Raw genomic sequence first — 26026 nt, 5'->3', positions numbered from 1 at the left:
TTGCCAGATATGCACTCTCCCTCCATGGGGATAGAGTGAGTAGGCACTGTTTTGATACTATTATTGCCCTGTATCTGTGCCACTTGGCATCCAAGTGAAGGCTGTTCAGCCATCTGCAAGCCCAAGGGAACGACAGTTGTGGCAGCTGTCAGTTTACCCAATAGTCGGAGAAAAGGATGTAGGGCAACCATCTGCCCCCTCAGAAGGGGGAGAGGTTGTGGGGGTTGTTGTCCACATGCTGGGGTGACAGACAGGCCCTCATAGGGCCAAACTAATGAAGGTTATGCTCTGAGAAGGGCTCAGGTAGCTCCTCTCCATGTTCACCTTGAGGCCCCACCGGGCCACGTGAGAGAAGGCGAGCGTGTCCTGTGGCGCCTGAAGCCGGGATGGCGCCCAGGTCAGCCAGTCTAAGTACGGCAGTATGTTCACGCCCTGTGATTGCAGGGGGAAAGGACAGCAGTAACACCTTGTGAACACCCATGGGGAGATGGGAGAGTCCGAATGGAAGCACCCTGGACTGAAAGTGGCGGCCTTAAAAGGCGAAATGAAGAAACTGCCTGTGGTGATGCACCATGGGAACAGACGTCGATAGACGTGAACCACTCTCCCTTGGAAATCTGCTGCTGGGAGAAAAAACCGACAGCCGGCCTGGAGGCTTTGGGGGGGGGGGACTGTTAGTCCCCAAGTTCGGAGGTTGTCTGGGGGGGGGACGTAGGCAGGGTTGTCTGGGTAGCGGTCCGGCCTCTCAGCGGGACGCTGAGGCCTGTGGCAGCTACTAGGGTAAGCTGGAGGCTGAAAAAACGGCCTTGGGGGGCCAAAGTGGGACCCCTAGGTCTGCGGGGTGCAGGCATGTCCCTGCAAAGACCAGTTAACTGCTGCCTCGTCTGGCTAGCTTCAACAGTTCGCTGAAGCGCCTGTATAGCAGCTGACTCGAACAGCTCACCAGGTTCCACTGGGACAGTACGGAGGGTCCTCCTACATGTCTCAGACAGGGGTGACTGCGCCAGCCAAACCTGGCGGCGAGTCTGGACCAGGGTGGACATCATACGTCCAAGTTCCCTCGACATGAGCGCAAACGCCTGCCATGAAGCATCACTGAGGCTGGAGGCGGAAGCGTCGAAAGTAGCCTGCTGCAGAGAAGCTGCGAGGGCAAGCATGAGGTGGGAGAGGGAGTTGTCGATACGGTCCACAGCGCTGCTGTGTCATAAGCCATAAGCAGGTCATCTTTGACCCGACGTTGGGTCGAGGGCACCTGGCATCGGGCCTCAGTCTCCTCAGGGGAAACTATGATGGATGCAATAGTCGGCTAAATGGCTGGCATACGTGCAAGGCCAAATTTTGCCACCTCCTGCATGGTCGTCAGAGTTCGACCATCTGATGTAAGGCGGGAGAGAGCCCTGGTGTCTCTCCAGCATGCATGCAACTTCCTTAGATATTCCTCGGAGGGAGGAACAGAAAAGGTGGTGAGGGCGGGAAGGCGCCCTGAAGAAGGCACTCACAGGTGGAAGTTCCAGCTGCTGTGTATCCCACTGCAGGCGTGCCAGCGCCATGCAAACGATCAGGGTAGAACGCTGGATTCAGCTGCCCTGACAGGGGGAGGTAGACCTCACGCATCAGGTGTTCCACGTCGGCCAGCCTAGCAGACCTTACTGCTCAAGGCGTGATGCCGCAGGTCCTGCCTGGGTTCTCCGAGAGGCCCTCCCTCAGATGCTCGAGGCAAGAGGTCAGGGCCGTCCTCAGGCTGAAGAGGAGCTATACAGGTCCTACAGCCGGGAGAGTTTAACATGGCTGCAATTCTGGAGGAACCCTTGTCCCACTAGTTGATGCGGAATTCCAAATCAGTCTGAGCGGGAGCGCTCTGCTGAATGTTGAGAGAACAGGCAGGGGACAGTCAGAGGAGAGTGATCTTTTCGGACACTCTTCACTAGGACACTCGCTGCGGATATTGGTGTCCCACCACTTAGCCTGAGCGAGAGCACTCTGCTACTGTGGAAACAGGCCAAAAAAGCAGTCCTTACAGTGAGAGGGGAGTGAGGACACTCTTCACTAGGATATTTGCTGCAGATATTGGTGACCGACCAGTTAGCCTGAGCGAGAGCACTCTGCCACTGTGGAAACAGACCAAAAAACAGTCCTTACAGTGAGAGGGGAGCGAGGACACTCTTCACTAGGACCGTCGCTGTAAATAGTGGTGTCCCACCAGTTAGCTTGAGCAAAGATACTCAGCTAACTGTGATAGCCGTAATGCTACAAAATCAATGGACACAATCCCAGTATTAACTTAGCCTAGTTAGTGTCCCACCGAGTTAGCAGAGTGTTCTCGCTCAGGCTAACTGTGATAGTTGTAATGCTACAAAGTTGATGGACACAGTCCCAGTATCAGCTTTGTTTAGCTAGCTTCCCACTGAGTTAACCTGAACGGGGACGCTCTGTTAACTGTGACAGCCGTAAGGTTACGAAGTTGATGGACACAGTCCCAGTATCAGCTTTGTCTAGCTAGCATCTCACCAAGTTAGCCTGAGTGAAGACACTGCTAACTGTGAATTACGTCAGATGTAAAAATTAAATCTCAATGGACACAATGCCAATGTCGATCTAGTCGAGCTAGTCTCTCACCAAGTTTGCCTGAGCAGAAACACTGCTAACTGTGATAGCCGAAATGTTACAACATCAGTGGACATAATGCTAATGCCGAACTAGCATTTCATCAAGTTTGCCTGAGCGGGAACACTGTGCTAGCCGTAATGTTACAAAACCAGTGGACATAATGCTAATGTCGATCTAGTCGAACTTGCATCTCATCAAGTTAGCCTGAGCAGGACACTGCTCACTGTGAAGGGCGGGCCGACAGAGTATATTCTATGCTCTCGTTAGCACGCAACTCCATTAGCTAGAGCGGAAGCGCTCTGCCAACCGTGGAAAACGAACAACGGTTATAGAAAACAATGTTAATCGATCTCACAGATTTCTGTCTTCACGACTTAGGTGGCCCTTATCAGACCGGGGCTCGATGTCCGAACGGCGAACACACCGCTTCCTCCGAAGAGGGACAGTTTGTCGCAGCCTTTGGAGGGCGAGAAAACCACAACTCCGACCGGTGGTCACAAGGCTACAGCGACAAGCTCTAATATGTCTTGATCGTAGACACATCTTTGTTTATGCTACCATGGTAGCTGACCTGCGTAGCGAGAAGCTGAAAAAGGACTGAACTCAGGATGACACCGGAATTTATAGACGAAGGGGGTCATCCGAGGTCACATGTGACTTTGTTGATATAAATATTCGACCTGCGCATGCGCGAGACGGAAGATATCCAGTGTTAAGCACTGCCTCTGGCGGTCAGTAAGGATGAAATAGAAGCAGGATTACTTTCCACCGTTCTGGATACAAATATTTCTTAAAAATGCTGCTGCCTGTCGTTTGCATGTGGATATCATACCAAATGCTGAAATATTTCCATTTATCAGTTGCTTGTTAATGAAACTTCTTCTCTGTCTGCAGACAAATACATCGACTTCATTGATGCCAACCGGATAGAAGACGCGGAGGACAGACTGAAGACCATGAAGAAACTGGTACGAGTCAAAGGACAGCAGAACATCCAGCAACGAATACGCTTCTTCTCTGTTTAACGAGTCCAACCTTTTTCACCTTCTTCTCTGCTCCATTCATCCGTCCTTCTTCATCCAGCTCCATGACCTCCCAGATCACTACTATCACACCCTGAAGTTCCTGGTGGGTCACCTGAAGAAGGTGGCAGATCACTGTGAACAGAATAAGGTAACCTCACTACCTCTGATTAGCAAGTTAGGTTTTTGTGTCTTCAAGGTCATTCATGGAGCCGGATGTGAGCGTAGCTTTGATGTAATTTTTCAGATGGAGCCGAGAAACCTGGCCCTGGTGTTTGGTCCCACTCTGGTGAGGACGTCAGAGGACAACATGACTGACATGGTCACCCACATGCCCGACCGCTACAAGATAGTGGAGACGCTCATCCTGCACGTAAGACCCGCTGCGCCGTTCTTTACCAGTTATGTGTTTTTGTCTCAACATCAGTGACGCCGCATTGTGTTCCTTCAACAGCACGACTGGTTCTTCACTACCGGAGAGCTCGATGAAGAGGAGAAGGTACATCAGACGAAAGAGCAGAGAACGTCCCCATCAGAGGGATTGTTTGTATTCACGTGTCCTCATTTCTACTTTGCACTTTCATTTTGGGTATGGTTGTGTATTTCTGGATGTGTGTGTGTGTGTGCGTGTGTGTGTGCAGGCCCCAGAGGATAAGCGGGACATGCAGCCTGTTCCCAACATCGACCATCTGCTGTCCAACATCGGCAGGCCCGGCATGCCAGGAGAGGCGTCAGGTGAGGAAGTGTCTAATCTGTGATATTGTCAAAAGGATACATGTTCACTATGAGAGGATCCAACTCATCCATCTGATTAACTTATTACCTGTGCAGTTGCTGTTTTTCCATAATTCTGATGAAGTTTTCTACTGGCAAAATGAACAGAATGGCACTTTTATCCTCGGTCAGGGTTTCTCAAATGGGAGTACTACTTAAGAGATTGTTTTTTTTAAATGTTAATAAAAAAAACAGTAATTATTAATTCCTAAAATAATCATACTAACATAGCACAAAAAGTAAGGACATTTGTGTTTGGTAGATTATTTCTTTGTTGTAACAATGCTTCTTGGCAATAAATCTTATACCGGTGGAAAGCCTGTTTATTTCCCTTTTAAATGGTGCCACATTTGTAAGGAACACGCATTTGTGGGATGAGCAGCAGAGCTGAGGATGTGGGTTGCGGCCATGAAAAATTTGCCAAATCTTCATTATTCATTATTGAACGATAGACGAAAATGGATTCGTGGTTGAAACGCAGCAGCAAGAAAACACAGAGAAAGACTATGAAAACTGAGCCAACTAAACAATGTAGCGTTTCAGTGTTTTTTCAGTTTCAAGTAAATCAGACACCGATGTTACGACACTGTGTCGTACCTCTCTATACAGGCTTCCTTATTTCTACCATAAATGTTTCCACGTTGGTCGAGGTGCTGTTCAATTATCCAAGAAACTCTCTGTTTGATGTCTACTAATCCAAGCTAGGTACCTACAAGAATGCACAAGCCTTCCTATCTGGGTCTTCTGTTTCCTGTAGGGCCGCTGTAGTTCAGATTGAGCCGACTACAGAAACCAGAATCCTGATGGTTTGCATTCACCCCAAAGGAACACGGGGGACCGTCTTTAATACGGGACAATCAGAAAGGCAATCCAAGGACGCACATATTAAAAGGCCTTTATTATAGTTTAGTATAGTATAATCGTTGAAAGAGCCAACGTGTTAATACCACTCTAGGTCTTCTCATACATCACAAACAGGTGAGAAGCACCCATAGACCTTCTACATAGGGCTGCAAGAGAACCAGAGGAGCCTACACAAATATATCCAATCTGAGGAAACGTGTGAAGTCTATATCCTCACTAAATCTGTAATACAGTTCAAAGTGAAGAGCTTTTCATGAGTATGGCTGAATCACACCCTTAATGTTGAATTGCTTGCGTATCGAACCTGCCCTCTACATTGTGTACTACTAATGCTGCCGGTGGTCTTATGAAGCGAGACTCAGCTCTGTCCTTCTCTTCCTTCTCTTTCTCCGGACCTTTCTGCTCTCTCTCTCTCCCTAGCTGAGACAGTGGATCAGCCTCTTCGGTAGGACCAGGTCTTCCTCCTTCTGTGTTTTGTGTTTGGTTGTTTCTATTGCACTTCAATTCCATTCATTTTGACTTTTCCGTCAGCCTTGGTCTCCCACCAGTGTACCATCATCCTCCTGTTTTGCCGATAGGGCTGTAACGGTTTGCGTGTGCAGAACAGAATCAAAGTTTGCACGTTCAAATTCCACCCCGGAAACTTTTAGCTGTCAGCTGTCAACATGGTGCGTCTGCATGGCTCCACTGTTTTCGGGGACGTGAATCGCAAACACATTGAATAGTCTAACGATCCCCCACATGTGCTGATCACCGGGACTCAATTTCCTGCCATAAGATATGCTTTTTTAGTTTTATAGCCTTTTGGGAAACTATTTGTTCATACAGTGTAATACAAAACATGTTTGAAATGCTCCTTATTTGGACATTGAAAATAGTTTACTAAATGTTGCAAGTGGGCAAATCACTCCCTCAGTCCGTAGTCAGTAGCCATGTTTCCGTTCAATTGTAAATGTCGGGGAAAAAAAGAAAAGTGAATTGGGCAAGTTTCCATCAACTGGTTTGGAGTGAATAAACTTGGCTACAGCTTGGTTTGGTCAGACGTTATCGCTGTAGGCTACACATGGCTGTATTCCACCAGTAATAGGAGTAGAAGAAGAAGTAGAGGTTGCTAACCCTAACCCAACAAAATAAGTTGCCTTCTAAGCGTCTGCAATAGAAAAATGGAGAGAGGTGTTCAGGAAGTTGTTTCAATTGAGCGAGTTTGAATTGTTCTTTCATGTCAGCTAGTAGTGGCCATGTTTCATCTGGAGACGAAGACAACATACGTAAATATATAACTAGGAACAGCTGATCAGTCATGTGAGGTAAATGTTCGCTACATCATAGGCGCTTTAATAATCCATCAAACTCATCAACTCTCGTCAAAGACCAAAACCACCTGAAGTGGGCCATACCTTCAGAATGTGCATAGTAAATATGTGAATGGAAACACGTCTGTTCAGTATCAATGAAAAGAAACGTATCATCGTTCTTTTCCCCCGTTACCAAACTCCCACCGGACCATGACTCATAAACCAAACCGTGACTCCTGCGCACTGCGGCACACCCCTACCGCTGATGTTACAGGGGAACTCTAGCCATTTACAGTAACAGCAGGCAGATCCTCCGATAATGGCGAGAGTTCTCCTCACAGCTTGCAGTGCTGCTAGTGTGTGCTGTGATTGTCACACTCCTAACACTGTAGCACCACTCGTCTAGTGCTGACGCGGTTCTAATCCAAATCTTTCCTTTTCCTCACAGATTCCACCACCAGCGATTCACTTAAATCAAAGGTAAGCAACAAACCACTCACTTGTCCTTTAAGTATGTGAATAGGGTCACAGATTCTGGAATATGAAGTAAGAAGTGACCATTATGTGACTGGAATGTTGAACCTTTTCAGCTTTCTTCGCTCTCCAAGAAGGACCTGAGTGCCAGGGACTTCCTGCCCAAGTCCATCATTTCCGCTGTGACCCGCAAACGTAAAAAATGCCTCAGTACCCACCTGCAGGACGGCAGCGCCGACGAGGACTCCGAGCACGAGCCGGTCAAAACCAGCAACTACGGGGGAGGAGAAGGCGGGGGAGGGGAGGAGGAAGAGGAGGGGAACAGAGGAGAGAAAGAGGCGGTCAAGGGAGAACAAACCATTCCGAAAAAAGACAAAAGGGATGAAAAGGAGACTGGGGGGACAGCTAGAGTGGTCGCTGAGGGACAAGATTCGTTGTCTGGAGAGGAAGAGGGGAACAGAACGGCCAACAAATGTGAAGAGAGCAGGAGAAGAACGGCAACGCAACCTCGTCCAAACAGTTTCCTCTGCTCGCACCATCAGAGCGCCACATACCCAAGACCCCCAACCATGTCTGATCCTCCTTCCCACTTGAGGCCTCACGCTCCGGCCAGAGGACACCCCACAGTCCCCTTCTGGATCTGCCCCACCAGGCTCCCCAACCTCTTCCAGGCTTCCAGCTTTTACGGGACCCAGCAGCCGGACTGGAACCAGTCGGTGCCGGTCCGCTACAGGAAGACAAGAGGCGGGAGGACAAGGGCTATTTCCATGAATCTGGAGCTTGAGCTGGGCAGGAGCGAGGAACGAGTCAAAGGATGGAGAGCAGAGAGGCTGGAGGTGATCAGAGCCATTGAAGGAACACCGGGTCAGCATGGACGTGTTGGGGTCACTCAGGGATCGACTGTAGGTCCTGGGTCAGTTCAACAAATAGACCCCCCCCCTCATCCTGCCCAGGAGTCTCGCCCTCTCTCCTCCTCCTCCTCCCCAGGATCTCACGCTGTGGTCCTGAGGAGAACGGCCCTGGACCCACGGGACAAGAAGAGGGCATGGCGTCGTCACACTGTGGTCGTTTAATCGGAGTGTTTCATCTACTAACACAGTACAAAGTACTAGCCCTTTACTCACAAACACTGGATCCCCGTGTCACTGCTTCTGAAGTGTCCGTCATGTTGCCATGGGGATCTGCGTTGTGGAGACTCTTCCCTCAGGGCTTTTTATTGCCTCTGAAGTTGGAGACCTGATCTCACGCTGAAGTACTTCTTTGTGCGCAGCTGCAGAGTTTCATTCCAAAATGAAAAATGTGAAACTCATTACTTAACATACAAATTCTACCATTCAACTACTTTGAAAGCTACTCATCTTTAACCCTTTACTGACAGAATAACTGTAGATGTAATTATCCATGTTGTTGTATGTTTTCAAAAGGACATTAGGGCTGACACAGCAAATTAAGATCCTGGTATTTGAGGCAAATTCTCACCAAAATCTGATGACTTTTCTCAGGAGAGATTCCCCTTAGCTTGTATGTTCACATACACTCACACACGTCTTATATAACCAGCCGAAGACACGCTAGTGGCGTGTTAGCTTGGTCGCTAAAAGGACAATAAATTCACACAGTGTGTGGAACACTTTACTCCCGTAGAAGAGCTGGAATAGAAGAACACATCGAATAACTACAGTAGCTTCTCCAGCTCTCCATTTCTCAAAGGTCAGCACAGTTTGCTGTTGGTCAGCGCTGTTTCGAGGATTTTAGGCCAATTCCCTGATCACGACGATTCCATTCCAATCAATTGATTTTGCAGCAAAATCTTTCCGTTTTAAAAGCTGGTGTGACCGAGCCTTCACAGCACTGTAACTGGAGACCCTTTCACACCCAATGTCTTTGAATGATAACTATGTGTATTCAGCTGTGTGGCAAACTATTCTTTTTAGATTACGTGAACAAGGTAAAAACCAAAATCTGTGAGTGAAAACGATGCGATCCAACACGCAGACCTCAATATTAGAAAAGAGAAATACGTCTCTGAAGGCAGAAGATCATCTTAACTAAGTGTTGTAGAACCAATCCAAGCAATCCAATCTTAAAACGACCAAGACAACACGCTGACATCTTTTCAAATTTGGCTTCATATACTAGAGCTAGAATCCAGCTTGATATGTTCCCGGGGAAGTAATGACAAGGAAACCTACCTCTCTAACGAACAACAGTTCACTTTCAATGGATTCTGATGTAAAGAAAATGAAACAATCTCGGTGAGACGTGTTGCCATGTTTCACAGTGCTGTTCTTATTACAACCACTAGGTGGTGCCACAAGTAAGGACCTTTTTAAAATGCCTTTACTGTTCATTTCTAAAATCATCTTTTGGAATGAAACCCATCAACTGTAAATTCAAAAAATTGAGAGAAAGCCATATCAGACATTTAAAATTCAACTCCAGAGCCGAGCTGCTGTTACAACGAACCCTCACACCAGCAAAGACTCCCGTCATCTGCCACGTGTCTTTCATTGGAAACCGACTGTTGTTGTCTTTGACGTAACCCGCGTGGGCAAATACCACAGCACCAGTTCAGAGGAAACTTCTCCTCAGTTTACGTCTCAGCCCTTTACGAGCTCTTCCAAAGCCTCCTGTGGATCTACAGGGAACTCCACCACTCTCTGTCTCTGGGTGATGGGACTTTGGGCGTCATGCCAAAGCTTCCATGGACTTAAAAATATATATAAATATATATATTGTGTGCATGGGTTCAGTGACATTAAAATATGCAAACTCTAAGTGTTCAACACAAGCATATCGTGTTTCTGTATGTCGGGGGAGGGGGGCCTGTTTCATCGGAGGACGTGTTTAAGGCAGCTATCCGAAGTCATGCCAAAATGTTCCGTTTTCTTCTATTTGGGTCATTTGTGTACAACATTAGAGCCAAGAGAGAACCTAAGAGAGGCTCTACTTTATACATTATATCAGTGTTAGGAGTATCGTCACGGGAGCAGTGAAAGTGAGTGAATAACCTCCTTAAATACAAAACCAGAGTCTTACCCGATTGATATTTTTTCAGTATTTTTCTCTCCCGTTGAGTCTAGACTCAAGAAATGAAACCGGAGCTGAATCAAACTGTACTGCCAGCCGCCATCATCCAACCACACTCCATGTCTGTCCTTTATCTGTGCCCCTGTGCATGTACTCTGTAAGTGGGTGGCTGTGCGTGGACCAATTTTTGTAACAGTTGTACAAAGCCTTGTTAAGTTAACCTGTGTATATAATTATTATACATAATATATTAAATTATTTGTTTTTGAAGCAGGGTTGTGTTTTATTTTTTGGATTGTAATGTGGTTAAGTGAATTTACCTCCACAGTGAAACAATTATAGCGGAGACACAAATATATTACATCACCCTTTTAAGTATCTCATCTCATTAGGCTTATTTGTCTCATTCTGTGTGCATTCAATAAATAACAAGGCCTTAAGGTGGAATGTGAAACCGATTATGTCAAATACATCACATAAGGGCAGCAGATGCGTTATATAATGTACATTATTCCTATTTATCTTACATTTTGATCCAGAACAAAATAGGATTCATCACAGAATATCAGTAAAGAGACTTCACGTCACATCCAGAGGATCTCTGGATGTTTAAACACACTCAGCCATCCTGGACCGTAAAAAGTAGCTCACTCACTAGTCCACTTATGATCGTCCTATAATATACAAGCATCTTATATTTATCTGTTATCAGTGATATATGTGTGACTTTACTCACATTAAATTCATAATATAGATAAGCATGTCACATTGTACTGTCATACAGGAATCATAATTACAGTAGATAGAAACAGACTTGAATAAATCAATTAGAGTCGGTATCGGCCTGATATCAGTGCATCTCTACACCGTCACTGTTAAACTAGAGGCCTTGTGTTTACATTCTCAGTATTTGCCACTAAGACTTGACACACCACAACCTTCTATTCAATATATTTATTAATTTGAGCTCATGCATTCGTATTATACATGACTGTCACAGGGCAGCTTTTGAAAACAAGTTCTCCCATCGTAGCCTCAAATACATTGATCCTTTCAGTGTACTACGTAAAAGAGACACTGACCAAACAATCTGAGGTCAAGAATCAGATTGAAAGATTCCCATGAAATGATGAGGCAACCCCACCTGTACGCTGACTTCTTCTTCCATCTGAAAGCAGATACTGTGGACAATAATAATATTCAGTATATTACAAAAGACACAGATCTTATGGCAAATCCATAAGTACATTGATGGTGTCTCGCTCAGATTAAATAATAACCAATAATTTAGGCTCATGATCAGTATTTGCACTTCTCCAGGTTCGGTAGAGACGAGGTTATGCTCTGCTTCCTGCCGATTCCACTAGAATAATTTAAACAGAGTTATGTGCTGTAGTGAGAGAGGGTCTCTGGATTCGGAGGTGTGCGTCTCTTCTCCGAGCAGACAGCTAGTCCCTTCATTTCAGCACCCGTGTGAGGGAGGACCAGGCCTCCCCGTCAATTCCTATTTGATTTGATGCTTCGCTGCCAAATAAAACTAGACGTCTTGCACCGGTGGATCCCTGTGTAGGCGAGCGGCCGGACGTCTCCGCCGGCTCATGAAGACGTGCGGCTTCTCCGCTGGACTTTCCTCAGCAGGGAGACCAGACCCTGAGCGACAAACGGCCACAGCAGGAAGAGGACGACGGTCTGACCCGACACGTCAAACAGCCACCACCTCTCCTCCTGAGGGGAAAGACAAACGCCTCGTTAATCACAACACTCATTTGTGATACCGGTACCGGAAACAACTCCAGCAACGGAAACTACTTTCCAGGATATCTAGCCGACACTAACCTGCTGCTTCGAGGCTGCGGCTGCACACTGTAGACACGGCCTCCACTCTGAAGTCTGGGCCTGTCGCACATAAACAGCAGCTTAGAGAGTAAAGTCTGGATATTTCTAGATTTTACTTTGAAATACGTGAAACTACTTAAGTAGAAAAAGAAAAAGGTGTTTGTTGCAGTAGTTGACAGTTTACTGCAATTAACAATTGCAGTAAAAGAAAATAGGTATATTAAAAATAAAAGTGGTTTCTCTATGAACTACAAAACAGGAACTATGCATGACTAATATATATTTAATAAACAAATCTCACATATCCTTTTAAAACCTGTTGAACCCTAGCCCTATTTTTTGGCCTCTGCTCGAAAATTGCATACCCATACTCAAGAGAGTCCCCAGCTCTAACTACAAGGTCTATTTTAATAATTTTGATGCTAGAATACAGGTAACACTTGTGAGATGTGTTGAATTGTGTAAATATTGTGTATATGTTACTGGTTAATAACAAACACTTATGGCACAGCTCAAATTGAAAAAGTTTCAGGTTCGCCTAAAAAAAAAAAAGTACTTGTATTGAACACTTTTTTTTTTTTTTAAATAATGCAGATGTAGGCTTAAAAATATGCCACAGACATAGCACAACACGTTTTACATGTCTCCACAACATATTTTACTTCGATTGAGTGAAGCAGGCCAGCATAAATGGTCTGAGTCAAGCAAAATTTTGATTTTTGGAACCAGCAGTTGCATTGCTGTATACTAATTTTATATACTATATAACTAAATATTAACTATATATTCACTTTTCTTATCACTAAGAGTGTTCAATAATCCTAATAAAGCAGTTTGACACCATTTTGAGCAGTTATGATGTGTCATATCTGTCATTCATAACAATAAATGGCTCATAATGTGTGTCTATGTGACCCTGGTAAGGCCTGTGATTGGCCGATTTACTCATGTGAGACCTTTTTAGATGCAGGATAGTCCAACGGGAGCCATGCGGGGGTGTTTGAGAATCTCCGTGTCTGTTTACTGACTAAAAATCGCGAAATGCTGGGCGAACCCCCCTCTCTACATGGATTGGTCCACCTCACAGAATCGTCTGCCATTTTGTTATTCATTCTCCAAGCGGACTGATCTCACTCACAGACATGCAGCGGGATCTACAGCAAGCAGCTGTACCAAAATCCGCTGGATTTTCATCACCGAAACCATCAAAACGTAAGTTGTTTTTTTTACCCAATTTTTTTTCTCGTGACCTGTGGGTGATGTTGGCATATATACCCAGAACTTTTGAACGGTTTGAAAGAGTAATTTCGACGACAATGATCGTCCCCGGGTCGAATCATGACCCTGCTACATGTGCGATCCCTGCTTCGTGATGAGAGAGCCATACAGAGAGCATAGTTCGTCGATTTTTGGCCAAAATTGTGGCAAATCTTCTAGATATCTTCCAGATATGATATTAGTTCATGTATAATTGTGTTTGCAGTGTTTACAATGGCTGGTATGATGATGTTGCTCGGACTTTTTCCGTTAATTCAATATTCGATATACAATATGTCTGGAGCAATAATTATATTTCTTTATGAAAAATGCTTTCTACGACACGCTGAATGCTACACTTTTCTAAAAAGACCCCGGTGGGGGTCTCTCGGGTCCAAAGGTACTCCAAATTACCCCTAGGTACTACTACCCTCATTTGAGAAACTCTGCACTATAATGTGTCTCAATCCGCTGCTGAAAATAGTCCCCAGCACATGCACTGTTTCCACAATATGGTTTTAATACATTTTTTTACATTTGAAACTTAAAGACAAATTTGTTCACGTGAGCATTCTGAACTTCTATGACGACATTTTAATGCAGCAGAAGTAGAGATTGACCATCTGCATTGACATCAGCTGCTTGCCGTGGACAGAGAACAATGATGCTGTTGGTGCTTACGTGTGTGGCGGCGAGCCGCTCCACCACCTCCAGCCGGTCCATCACGCTCCTCATGTCCTCTCTGAGCCTCCGTAGGGCCAGGATGATCTGCTGCTGGAGCTGGGTGTCGTGGAGCCTCTCGACCCCGCCCTCTGAACCATCCCCTCCTCCTCGGCCGGCCCCTCCGCCACCGCCACCACCAGGGCCCCCCCACCTCGGACTGCCCTGAGGAACACCACCTACAGACACAACGGTACATACAGTCTCAGTAACAACAGAGTGAGGCCCTGCTGTAATGCTAAAAGTGGAAAAGGTTGCAAACATTGTTGTGATCAATAATGAATAAAAGAAAAGGTTATTATAATATAAATAACCATGTAAATAATAGTTATGTATGATTTCATTTTTATTTCATATTGGAAATTCCATTCAATGCCCCTTTTTAAAGTTCCAGCCAATCCCATTAAAAGGGACAGTTCACCCCAAAATCAAAAAAATCCCAAACAAATATGTTTCCTACCTCACCTGTAGTACCATTTATCTAGATAGTGTTGGCGATATCAGCCGTAGAGAAGTCTCTCTAATATAATGGGACTATATTGTACTCAGCTTGCGGTGCTCAAAGCTCCAAAAAAAAACTCTACAGCAACGTCCATTAAGAGACCATGACCCGGTTACTGAAGGTCGTCCACACACCTCGTTGCGAGCCATTTCATGTATGAATCTCCAAAGCTAGGCGACTAGCACCGAAACAATCTAGACTGAAGAGCAGCACTTCTGGCAAGAGGAAAAGATATGTCTTTCTGATTTTGGAGTTAACTGTCCCTTTAAACTCAACAACCAGAACTAGCTTAACAAGGCTGCCTTAGAGTTATCCATTATTGACCTTTCCCGTGTTGGAGCAGCTTACGTTCTCTCCAGTTGTGGTGGGAACCTTCCCGCCCGGTGTCTCGACCCCTCCTGTTGGGACCGGGACCCTTTCCATCCTCTGCCCCCTCTCCACCTTCACCTGCCCCGACCTGCCGCACCCCCACACCGCCCTCCAGCTGGTGGCTCTGAATGGGAGCCGGCTCCAGGGACGGGTGGCCGTTGTGGAAACCGTTGGTCTTGATGAAAGGAATCTGCGATTGAAAGACAGTCTTTGAAATGGTTGAATAGATATTTTAAATGTCGTGTTCCTGCTCACGGGGCAGTTGACTGTACTTGGTCTGGTCTGTGTGTTGGGGGATGCAAGTCATACCTTGACGTTGCCGAGTTGCTCAACCGAATCCACGGAGTCGCAGAAGATCTCGCTCTCTGAGTCACTGGTCAACACCAAACCCTCACACACACCAGTGTCTGCCGGAGCAGAAGCATTTTGTATACAGGAGGCCGATTAGTATTTTACCCAACCCGACACCCAGTGAGTTCCATTCCCTTTTTGGAGTTTTTTCTTTTCTTTTGCATTCATTTTTCCTGGTTTATATTTTAGCATTTTGAAAGAAGGACATTGATCTGTTTTTTGTTGGAAGTTTGTTTTTGAGTTGGACAAAGCTTGGTTCATTATTCGAGACAGGTTGTTTTCTTAATAAATCATGTTTAAGCTAACAAAATAAAAGGGACAGTTCTCCCCCAAAATAAAATAGAATACAAATCCCTCCTTTAACCTGTAGTGCTATTTATCTATCCAGATGCTGTAGAGACGTCTGCCCTCTCTCTAATATAATGGGACTAGATTTTACTCGGCTTGTGGTGCTCAAAGCACCAAAACATACATTTAAAAAACTCAACACAGAAATGTCTCTTTCCAGAAATGGTGATCCGGTCACTCAAGATAATCCAGACGTTGTAGTGAGCAGTTTCACACGAAACTTGAAGATTCCTCTTTTCTTTGGTGGGATCACGAGGATTTAAACAGACTTATTTTCAGTTCCTCTCTGAACCAGGTCTTAGAGCCACAGTAGCCCTTTAAACTTAAACTAGGCTTAAAAGTGAAACCTATTGTTATGAACCCAATATAGATATAGATCACACAGAGCAGAGGCAGGTAGGACAGAGTAGCTGTCCAGTCAGTCGACTGTTCGCCGTCTCTCACTTCTAACAGAAACCAAAATCTTGTCACGTTGCCTCCAGATATCTGCATATAGATTGTTATTAACCTATATTTATGATGATTTTGTCAGACAACATTGTGACCCTTACCAGATGTTGGCTGTGGTGCAGTTTTGCTCGCTACTTAAAGAGGGCGTAGAAGAAGATTGAGGTGTTTCACTGAGACCAGAGAGTAGACTAAGGGTGGGGGGGTTGAGTCGCGCTCCATCCATTACGTACCATTAGGAATGGTGTTGCCAGTGAGGTCTATGACCTCAGACGGGTTCAGCTCCTGATCTGGATCAGCCCCACCCTGCTCCTCCCCCTCCTCTGCTGCCCTGTCAGCCCGCTCACTGCCTTTACCACCTACAGGATGACAATGTGAAAACCATGATGAACAGTCCACATGGACCACAGGTCTGTTTGTGTCCTGCGCTTAACAACGCTTACCATTCAATATATTGAGAGACTGTAGATATGCAATTGTACATAGAAACTATAATATAACATAAAACCTGCTATCAGAACTGTAGATTGCATTCATCACAGTCCCTGTAACATCTTAGCACTACTTTAACATTTGTCCAAAAGTGCTTGCAGGGTGTAATGTAAACAGTATGTATACAAACAGACTTTTGTTATTTTAGGTTCAGGGTCACTGACCTTCGAGTGCGAGCAGAGACTCTGGAGGCCGCGGCATGTCATCGATCACCAGGTAGAGCGGCTCGAAGTGCTGGAAGAGCGAGGCCGTTTTCTCGTTCATGGGCATGGCGTCGACCACCTGCAGTCAGAGGAAACGCTATTCATCACTAGAGTCTAATTACACGTCGCTGTGTTCATCTGCTGTCTTCATGCCTCACATCAAGGTGTAGAGGGAGGTTTATTATGCAGTCTTTACATGAACTCATGGTGTTGTATTGAAACGGGTGCGTCCTGTACCTCCTGTGCCACTTTCTTCATCTCGTCCACGTATGCTGCCATGGCACTCTCACTGCTCATCTCTCCCAGGCATCTCCAGGCGTCCCTGACACGTTCACAGGAACCACCGGTCAACAAACAGTTGGCTGTTACACGTCATCCCATAAATTACAGTACTTCTGACCACAAAGTCTTTTGTACTCCTGTGCTATGCTGTGGGAATTCTTAATTAATGTATTTCAAGATTTGCTTAGCAGTTTCATTCTTCAGTGTCAATTGACCCTTTGCTAAGCCCCACCCCCTGGTGCTACTCCATCAAGCTGTCAGCGCTACCACAGAGCCCACACTGTCACTAACGTCAGAAAGAAATATTATCTAACCTTCAGACAAAAAGCTTTACAATGTGCGTTTGAAGGATATATCCAGGATTTCAAACTACCTCATGTGTGTCTCGTTACAACATCTCTGGGTAACGAGTGTCACCATTACACAACGTTTAACCATGACGAGCTCTAAATCCACTAAACCAGAGAAAAATAGAAGAACACCTGTCAATAGAGCAGAGCCAGATAAAAAGAATGTAATTACATTAAGTTATTATTCCTTTTAATGCCGTTATTTTAAAAACGCATGCCAGTACACAGCGACAGGACTACTCGCATATAACAGGCAGTACTGAGAGTACCGTCACATTTTTCTAGCTGTCAGACAGCCATATCCTACCTGAAAGTGAAACTAATCGATTATTTGACGAATAACTCATCTCATGAGGAAAGAGCGTGGAAGACGTTCAGGTTCAAAATAAAAAAATATAAAAGAAATACCCACGACTGTACACAACATGATGTTTTATATGTCGCAGCAAAGTACTGTCCCATTCGTATTCACACGATTTCAAGCCTTTGTAGCCTCTCACACTCAAACATTTAACAGGTGACTTCAGATAAGTCCCAGAGAGTTCAGGGTTCAAGGCTTTCGGGGGACTTTGGGATTGGATCAAAGTACCTCATGCAACCACACTTCAAAACCTAGAACTGTCCCTTTAAGGATTTGCTCACACCTTCTTAATCTGTTAGAAGTGAAGTGAACTGACAGGATGTGTTAGCGACCATCAAGTTCAACTGACCCCACGTTAGCCTCAGAGTTAAGCCATGTGTCCGGTCAAGATCTCCTTAAGCAAGACACTGATCCTCTCTCCATCGACGTAACGTGCAACACAACCTCTCTGCTGCTTCTCCTGATAGAGAACTAGAAGGAGACGAGGTGTGGAGACGTATACCTAACAAGACAAACTACCCAACCCACAGAGAACCTCACACCAAACTCCACGCAACAGATGTGTCATCATGGCCACTGGCCAAATTAATATTGAAAAATAAAATTAAAAAGATTTGAAACGGAAATACGATGTAGAGTATGAACTGCATGGCGTTATGAAAAACAAGCTGACTCTTGATGACAATGACACACAAGCCTTGCGCACAAACAAACACACACACACACACACACACACACACACACACACACACACAGACATACCATTTGTAGCGACCCACTGGGTCCCAGAAGCTGGGTCGAGGCACTGAACAAGGTCCACACATGGCCTGTTTGTACAGACTGTAGAAACGCAGCATGACCTCGTAGGACGGTCGGTAGGAACCTGCAGGGTAACAGACCATTATGAGCTTTGTCTGCTTATTGCTCCATTTAGCGGGACAAAGGGAAAGCGTAAAGGAGAGCAGTCTAGAATTACAGAAGGTTAGGTCAGAGGGGACTTCAAGCTGTACTCAGACATTTCACAGTTAATGTTTCTTGCTCACATATTAAAAGCAATATAGCTGACGATATAAATCAACAAATGCAATTAACATTTTGTAAACTTCAGAGTAGTTGTTGCAATGAAATGTGTTGAACACCAGACTCCATTGAAAAAGACTAATGTTTAGTGTGGCCTTCTTATTGGCATCAGTACACAGTAACAAATCATGAGGCGCCATGACATGCATGTAATAATAATAGTATGATGTGACCAGTTATACAGGAGATAATGCATAGTTCTTATAAGTCTTACATTAAGCCTCCTGTTTGTATTAGATGACGTTTGGTTTTACCCTCTCACTCTCTGTACAGCACAGAATAGTGTAGGTAAACCCCACAATAGTAAAGATTAATGAGTCATTGCTACAGTGTAGTCACAACAAACACACGGTATGTGAAATAATGTTGATGGTTGTAAAAGGCTACATACCATTTTTGGGGAGGTATTGGATGACGTCCACAGCGGCCTGAAACCGTCTCTGGTGATCAACCACGGGCTCTGCCATCGCCAGGACTGGCATGACACTAACTCGTTTAATCTAACGGAAGGGACGAGTGCTACTGGAGCCGAGAGAGCACACGCACACGCACACACACACACACGCAACCGGAAACGTCCGTTAGGAGAGTGGAATCAAACACCAACATTGACAGTTAGCTTACACGACACACATTTTTGACATACGCCAGAATGCAACACCGAGCACCGTTTGGTGAATTTATGTAACGCATGTCTGAATTTAAACATGCACATAACGTTATCATACACGTGATATTCTGGTGCACGCGTATGCCGAGAAACAACAGTATTAACGTTACTTAAATTCAGGATTGGTTGGATAAGACTAAAGAAGAATACCAAGTGCAACAAATGGGAGTTGACTATAGCTAAGTTAGCTTGCTCAGCTAACTTAACTCTAGTTACTCAGCTAACTTAGTTATAGCTGACTGAGGTACGGACCCCGGCCGGTGTAGCTTAGCCACAGCAGCGTTAGTTAGCTTGTTAACTTCTCTTACGTCAGTTGCTGTGTGCCCTGTCACTGGCAAACTTGTAGTTGGTCTGTATCAGAGAGACTGTAGCTGTGTCTCAATTCAGGGGCTGCATCCTTCGGAGGCTGCATTCGTAGACCGGTTGCATCACAGCGCTTCAAGTAGTGCTGTCCCATTTCGCATTTATGTTGAAGAGTCCTTCAATGCAGCCTTCTGGTCCCAGATTTGGAGGACACATCTGATGTATCCTTCGCGGCCCACCATATCCCAAGATGCATTGCGTGCCGGTGCGCTATTACTGGCAGCTCGGCCGCCTGCATCCGACCGTAGTAAGCCTTGTAAAGTAACTTTTAATAACTTCACTTTCAAACCTCAGAGGTTGAATAATATCTTACTGAGTTTGTGATGATTTTACAGATGAATTATACTTCATATCATGTACATAAACGGACCAACGTGAGCTCAGGTAGACAGGTTGTGAACCTGAAATATCACTTTAAACCCGGTAACGTTTCAAACATTGAGATTAAGTACACGAATTCACTGCATTTGAGCATTTGAGTATATAGCTGAGGGGAGAACGATGGACAAACATTCAGCAACCGTAGATTTGAATTAAGACATTAGTCCATTTGTAATATATCCATTTGACCATCCTGTACTTAAGGTTACAGTTACATTAGCTCTCATCCTGTACAAAGCTTTCACTAATTAGACAACCAGTAGATCCTTCTCATGTGTTCATGTTGCCATCACAGAGATGACAGTTGTGATGTCACCTTTTTATTTTATTTATTTAAATTGACATAAGACATACATGTAAATGATTTCTATGTGAATTTGTGTATATTCTGCTGTGTAAAATGTGTCAATCTTCTAAGTTTGCATCCCTGTGTGAACATTATTGATAAATGTTTCTCTTTTCATCATTTTCTCAATGTGATTTGGACAATTTTGGAGAAAATGTGCCTGTGGGGGGGGCAACTTATTATAAAATATAAAGTATATGCACATGTGTTACTGCAAGTTAATAAACACGTTTGCTGACATTTGTTTTGCTGCTGTTAATGTTAACTGTCTTGATTGAAATGAAATAAAGTTATTGATAAATTAATTTAATTACAAGAACTATAACTGATTGAAAATTAGTTATTAGTAACTGATTTAATTAACTGATTATTAATATGGAAAAACAATATTTTGAAAAAGATCTATGAACTAATTATTGAATATATGATACAAAACTGATTAAAACACTAAACTAAAACCTTTCCAGTATATATACTGAATAGGTTTTAGTTTAATGTATTTATATGTATATATATTTATAATCCTGCTGAGCAGGGATTATATATATACTAATATATATATATATATATATATATATATAGTGTGTATAATATATATATTATATATATAATCCTGTTGAGCAGGGATTTTAGGGACGGGAGCAGCAAGAGGGGGGCGGGGCGGGAACAGCTGTTGACGCAAACAGGAAGTCCTCTGTAGGGTAGGCCGTCTCATTTCGGAGACGGCACGGTCTAGCCTTTGCGGTCCTCAAAGGACGCGGCCCACGTAGACCGCGAAGGCTGGGTCCTCCGAACGATGCAGCCCCTGAATTGAGACACAGCTTCTGAGTGAATGGTGGCCTCGGCTGTGTTTGGGTTTACTTCCTTTGACGGTAAACGTTGCATGACGAAAACCAACCATCTCCAGCCACTGTAACGTACAGCGACGAGTTCCGTGTCAAATCATGTGACCCACGTTTGACCACGCCCACTTGTACATTTAAAGTGACACCAGCAATACCACACTGAAAATCCACTGCTAGTAGTCGTTATGCGATGTTTTTGGATTAATATTACTGCTGCATTGATGTGCATGTGGCATTTTACTGCTGCAGATTATGGTTGTGGTAATTCTAACTACTTACTATACTGTTGGGTAGTTTAATCTACAGCAACGCATCATATTAAATAAAATCACTTTGTAGCGTCGCTGTCCTGTGAGAAGCCCCGTGTCTTTGAACATTTTGTGGCGATGCATTTCTGAGATAATCCAGTGTGTTTCTAATAGTTTATTTATTTTAAGAATTGGGAGATTTTTTTCAACCTGCAAAAGAACACTTCGTCCGAAATTTCTGAATTACCAAATTTAAAGATACGTGGATTTCACTGGACAGGAAGGTACCAACTAACAATTGCTATTTGAAAAGTATTTGTACGATGTCTGACAAATGTAACAGTGTAAAAAGTTCAATATCTGCCTCTGATACAGTTGTATACAATGTAAATTCGCAAGTACCTCGAGCTAGTATTGGAATTGTCGTTATCACTGTTTAAAAGCTATAATCTGTAACAATGCCAGTGCAATTTAATAAATGGCTCCGATAGCAGCACAGAAGCTGGACCTGCAGTTCAACTGGAGACATCCATTCATTAAAGAGCGTCTGCAGTCCGCGTATTTACTGCTCACACGGGCCAATTTGTGCATAAATCATTCCGCGGCAACCATCGCCCCAATTACAGCGGACAGAGTGAGAGGATCAGCTGTTTCCAGTTATCATCAATCATACTAGTGATGTGGATCAAATGAGAGACCAGCGGACCGAGAAGAGGAAGGCTATTTCACCTTGGACACATTGAGCGTCTCTCCTCGGTCTATAATCAGTTTAGAATTCCGTCAATTACCACAGACACACAATACGAAACCCGGAAGTGCTGAGGGTTTTGGCGTCAAAACAAAAGCATAACAAATTGCTACATTGGTGATAATGACCTGCTTTAATATGATTGACACAACAGAAAATGTATCGAATCCAAAGAATGGAAATAAAGTGAGATTTCTTTTTTAACTAAGCTACTTCAAAGCTGCGTGTAAATCTGTTGATTGAGTCTTTAAATAAGGCACCAGACATCGAAACTCTTACGAGACCTCGACGGCTCTTATTTTGAAAGTCCCCCTCAGGAAGCCCTTGTCTTGTGGTTTATACAGCTCTATGTCTATAAATTCATCTCAGTGACATCAGCAGGGTGAAAGGTTTGGCCAGACTCCTCCAGGATAAAAGCATGAGGTGCAGCGCGCAGACCGACGTGGAGGTTCTCGTGTCTTCCTCCTGCGGGGTCTCCGTGCAGCTGAACCGCTAGACCGCTTATCTCGCAGCCCGAGGAACAACGCAGGACCCCGGACCAACAGGGGGAGAAAAGGCTGAGGAAGGAAGGGAGAGGGAGGCAGAGCGAAATCAAGCGCAGCTTCCTTGCGGTATGTTGGGCAACAGAAAGAAAGCGGCCCCGGCGGTGAAGAACGGAGCCGGGACGTCCGAATCAAAGGCCATTGATCCTCTGAGGAGTCTGGGTGAGTGTTTGTGTTACAGATGTTGTTACAGATGCCCCCCCTCCTCTCTGACATACTCATACTGATATACTGTCGCCACAGTGGACCGTTATCCCCCCCCCCTCTCCAATAAGCAGAATAGATAGAATAGGAATAAACCTCAGTAAAAAACAAGCATAGCAAAAATGTTACCGTATTTCTTCTCAAAACATTAATTATTATGTAATTAATTACATTTGTTTTAAAAACAGTGATTTAAACTTCAATATTTCATTTTTTTTATTTGTGTCCTCAGTACAAAAGTAAGTTGAGACATGAAGGTTCCATACTGGAAATAGAGAGTAAATGTTATTCAAACTTGGATGTTTTGTTTTTTTGTATTTCTGTGTCCGTCTTCCTTCGAAATGAACACACACACACACACACACACACACACACACACACACACACACACACACACACACCATAGTGTGTGATACTTTAAATCAGGACCAATGGCAAACATGAAACCCAGCATAAAATCATATAAAGTTAACAGCTGCAGTGAATGGTTGTCTTCTTTAGCAATTGGTTATTTTAATGTGACTATAATCAGAATGAATCGTAGTTGATAAAATGTCAAAATGTTGTGAAAAATGACAGTTTGTTTTGTTTCCTCTGACCAACTGTCCAACATCCATAGATACTAAATTTAAAATTATATAGAAAAAAAGCAAATCTTCACATCACAGAAGCTGAAACTATGTGAATATTTGACCTTTTTGTTTTATGAACGACTAAAAAATTCAATAAAATTATTTAAAATATTGGAGACAGACTAATCGTTAGTAAACTTAGTGTCTGTAAACTGGGAAAATTGCATTGAAGATTGATTTCATGACATTAGAGCTCATGTCTTTTTATTGATGAGGGTCAGTATACTTGTGTTGTTTTTTTACAGCATGTAGTGCTGTGTATTTATCCAGAGGGATTTTTAAACTTCGGTGTCCCACGTTGGGAAAAGTAAACATTTACCAGCTGGTTAAGCACATTTTCTCCCCAACCAGAGTATTTAGGGTAACAGGTTTCCATGTTTCACTACTGTCCTCCTCAGGCTCTGCATGCTCAGTGAACTCTCGTGGTTATTATTTCTCTGTAGGGTCCTTTCCATAATGTTGTCGTCACTTTTGATAAACAATTAAGTCGACGTACGGTGACAGTGAGGAGTTTCCCCGAGCGATCGCATTACAGCCCGTTTATAGACAGCGCTCTTGTTCAATACTGGAACAATTTCATAAATTGTTGTCCAGGTTGAAAAGTGCCAAAGTTACCCTTTAATGTCTCAATTTGTCTTAATCCTAAAGTGCCAATTTGCAGTTTGATTGTGACTATTTTATCCTAAAGTCATTGTCCCCAATGAAAGCAATGTGCTCTATGGATTATCTAACTGGAAAGAGTTTACAGTGTGATCTTAAAATATTTCAAGCGTTACAAATTAAACTCCAGAAACGGCTCAATACGACAAAGGGAAAATGTGAACACTTTTTTTTCCTTCTTTTTTTGTAATTTGGTTGAACTGACCCTCTAAGCTGTAACTTTAAATGAAGAAATGAACCATGTTGCTCTGGTCAAAGGGGCTAAGCTGTATGTTCTACCGCGTACTCCCAGCTGTGATCCTTAATAAACCCACCATAGTTTGGCCTGTCTGTCTGCAGATACTACACCAGCAGCAGCAGCCCCGCTGAGCCCCTAAATGTCAGAGAGAAGCCTGTTAATACTGGTAGTGCAGAGCAGCAGCATCAACAAATATAGACCATCTCACTACTGCCTCACTGCCCACTGGCCTCCACTAACATGTGTGGGCTGCTGAAAGGCTCTAATCTAGCTGTGCTTTACCGACACATGCGTATTTGTTTGTTTGTGCACCAGCCTCGTTCTCGCTGTTTGCAGTCAATGTGGGAAGAGTGATAAATCCTCAGAAATATAAATGAAATCCAGGATATATTCACAGGATATATTTTATATGATAAAATATTAAAATTCATGATTTTCAACAAACTACTGTCATACTGATATTTTCTCAAACATATAATCATCTCATTGTAAGTAGATGAAAATCACTGGTTGATATCCAGCTTCAGATTAGATTCAGACTTTATGGTTCAGTTCAGTTTAAGGAAATCGCTGTGATTAGTGGATTCACTCACCAGGGTCAAGCAAATTCCAGCAGTAATATTGACATGAGTATTGACTCCATTACAAAGCGCTGTGTCATCTGCATAGAAGTGGAAATGCGCTGAGATTGAAGCTTCAACACTTTTCTGTTTGCTGCTGCCTTTAATTGAACCAGATTCAAGGATATTTATCAATTTTCTGCATTTCTACATTTTACTACTGTATTTTATTTCTTACACTGCTTTTTAGTGTTTTTATGACTGTTTTTAATGTTTCAATTAATTTTCTTAATTGTTTTTAAATCTCCTTTTCTTTTGCCTTATGTTTTGATGCTTTTAATGGTTTTATGTGAAGCACTTTGAATTGCCTTGTTGTTGAAATGTGCTATACAAATAAACTTGCCTTGCCTTGAGGAGCGCAGAATTTTATGTTTTTTACAGGATCTGTTTAAAGCTAAAGTTTTATTCTGGGCGAGAGACGGTTTTTAAAACTTCTGGCTGTTTCGTTTAAAACATGCTTTTCAATCCCGCCAGCAGGTTTTAGGGTTCAGAGGGTTAAGCTAAGAAAGGTTGCTGAAATGAATAATTAAGTTTGTTAAAATGTGTCATCTTCGTGAAAGGTGTCACAGGATATTGCTTTCATAACAGGCCAAAAGCCCTCAGCTAATTGGAATTGGAGTGTCCTCTCCTCTGTCCCATCACCAACCCTTTTATTATATCTCTCACTCCTCATTTTTCCTCCTCATCATCTAGTCTTTCTGTCTTTCTTTATGTCTCCGTCCATATCGTCTCATCTCTAACCGCACCCAACTGGTGGTTCAGCACCAAAATGAATTACAGAGCTCCCATATGAGCTGCTGCGGTTCAACAGATGTGTGTATATATATATATATATATATATATATATATATATATATATATATAT

At 43.7% G+C, this 26026-nt stretch overlaps 3 protein-coding genes across 11 annotated transcripts in view; 2 read left to right on the top strand and 1 right to left on the bottom strand.

The window, feature by feature from the left end:
- LOC116380960 (rho GTPase-activating protein 23-like) overlaps positions 1 to 10332 on the top strand; it is a 65891-nt gene extending 55559 nt beyond the window's left edge. For 7 of the 8 annotated variants that reach the window (XM_031842804.1, XM_031842792.1, XM_031842785.1 and 4 more), the window contains 7 exons: positions 3502 to 3575; positions 3691 to 3780; positions 3877 to 4002; positions 4084 to 4128; positions 4271 to 4364; positions 7011 to 7042; positions 7153 to 10332. In XM_031842804.1, the coding sequence (XP_031698664.1) occupies positions 3502 to 3575; positions 3691 to 3780; positions 3877 to 4002; positions 4084 to 4128; positions 4271 to 4364; positions 7011 to 7042; positions 7153 to 8109 (1418 nt within the window). In that variant the 3' untranslated portion in view covers positions 8110 to 10332. Of the gene's footprint in view, positions 1 to 3501; positions 3576 to 3690; positions 3781 to 3876; positions 4003 to 4083; positions 4129 to 4270; positions 4365 to 5687; positions 5713 to 7010; positions 7043 to 7152 lie in introns of all 8 variants that reach the window. The other variant, XM_031842808.1, reaches the window with a different exon arrangement.
- Positions 10333 to 11005: 673 nt separating this feature from the next.
- Positions 11006 to 19928, bottom strand: acbd4 (acyl-CoA binding domain containing 4). 2 transcript variants are annotated; one of them, XM_031842814.1, is made up of 11 exons: positions 19643 to 19928; positions 19056 to 19186; positions 18347 to 18467; positions 16829 to 16913; positions 16553 to 16670; positions 16130 to 16255; positions 15060 to 15157; positions 14730 to 14940; positions 13841 to 14058; positions 11903 to 11962; positions 11006 to 11791 (listed from the first exon to the last, which is right to left on the bottom strand). In XM_031842814.1, exons 2-11 carry the CDS (start codon positions 19144 to 19146, stop codon positions 11663 to 11665), a joined length of 1257 nt encoding a protein of 418 aa, XP_031698674.1. In that variant the 5' UTR covers positions 19147 to 19186; positions 19643 to 19928; the 3' UTR covers positions 11006 to 11662. The 2 variants fall into 2 exon arrangements, with proteins under 2 accessions (XP_031698674.1, XP_031698675.1); XM_031842815.1 differs by having other exon boundaries at positions 19056 to 19183.
- A 1273-nt stretch (positions 19929 to 21201) lies between these two features.
- LOC116381209 (1-phosphatidylinositol 4,5-bisphosphate phosphodiesterase delta-3-A-like) overlaps positions 21202 to 26026 on the top strand; it is a 38438-nt gene continuing 33613 nt past the window's right edge. The window contains exon 1 of the mRNA XM_031843162.1: positions 21202 to 22969. Coding sequence (XP_031699022.1) covers positions 22879 to 22969 — 91 coding nt within the window. The 5' untranslated portion in view covers positions 21202 to 22878. The remainder of the gene's footprint in view (positions 22970 to 26026) is intronic.

Source organism: Anarrhichthys ocellatus, unplaced genomic scaffold, assembly GCF_004355925.1.
Source record: "Anarrhichthys ocellatus isolate YVR2014 unplaced genomic scaffold, GSC_Weel_1.0 scaffold4, whole genome shotgun sequence".
Lineage (NCBI taxonomy): Eukaryota > Metazoa > Chordata > Actinopteri > Perciformes > Anarhichadidae > Anarrhichthys > Anarrhichthys ocellatus.
This window is presented reverse-complemented; position numbering and strand designations above follow the sequence as displayed.

Bases quoted from the DNA above. Each gene is read 5' to 3' on its own strand.
- acbd4 (XM_031842814.1), bottom strand. From the start codon at position 19,146: ATGCCAGTCCTGGCGATGGCAGAGCCCGTGGTTGATCACCAGAGACGG. The intron at 16,914-18,346 runs GTATGTCTGTGT...TGAACGTGTCAG, and splicing joins CCAGTGGGTCGCTACAAATG to GGACGCCTGGAGATGCCTGG. The intron at 14,059-14,729 runs GTAAGCTGCTCC...TTGTGTCTGTAG, and splicing joins CCACCACAACTGGAGAGAAC to GTGGTGTTCCTCAGGGCAGT.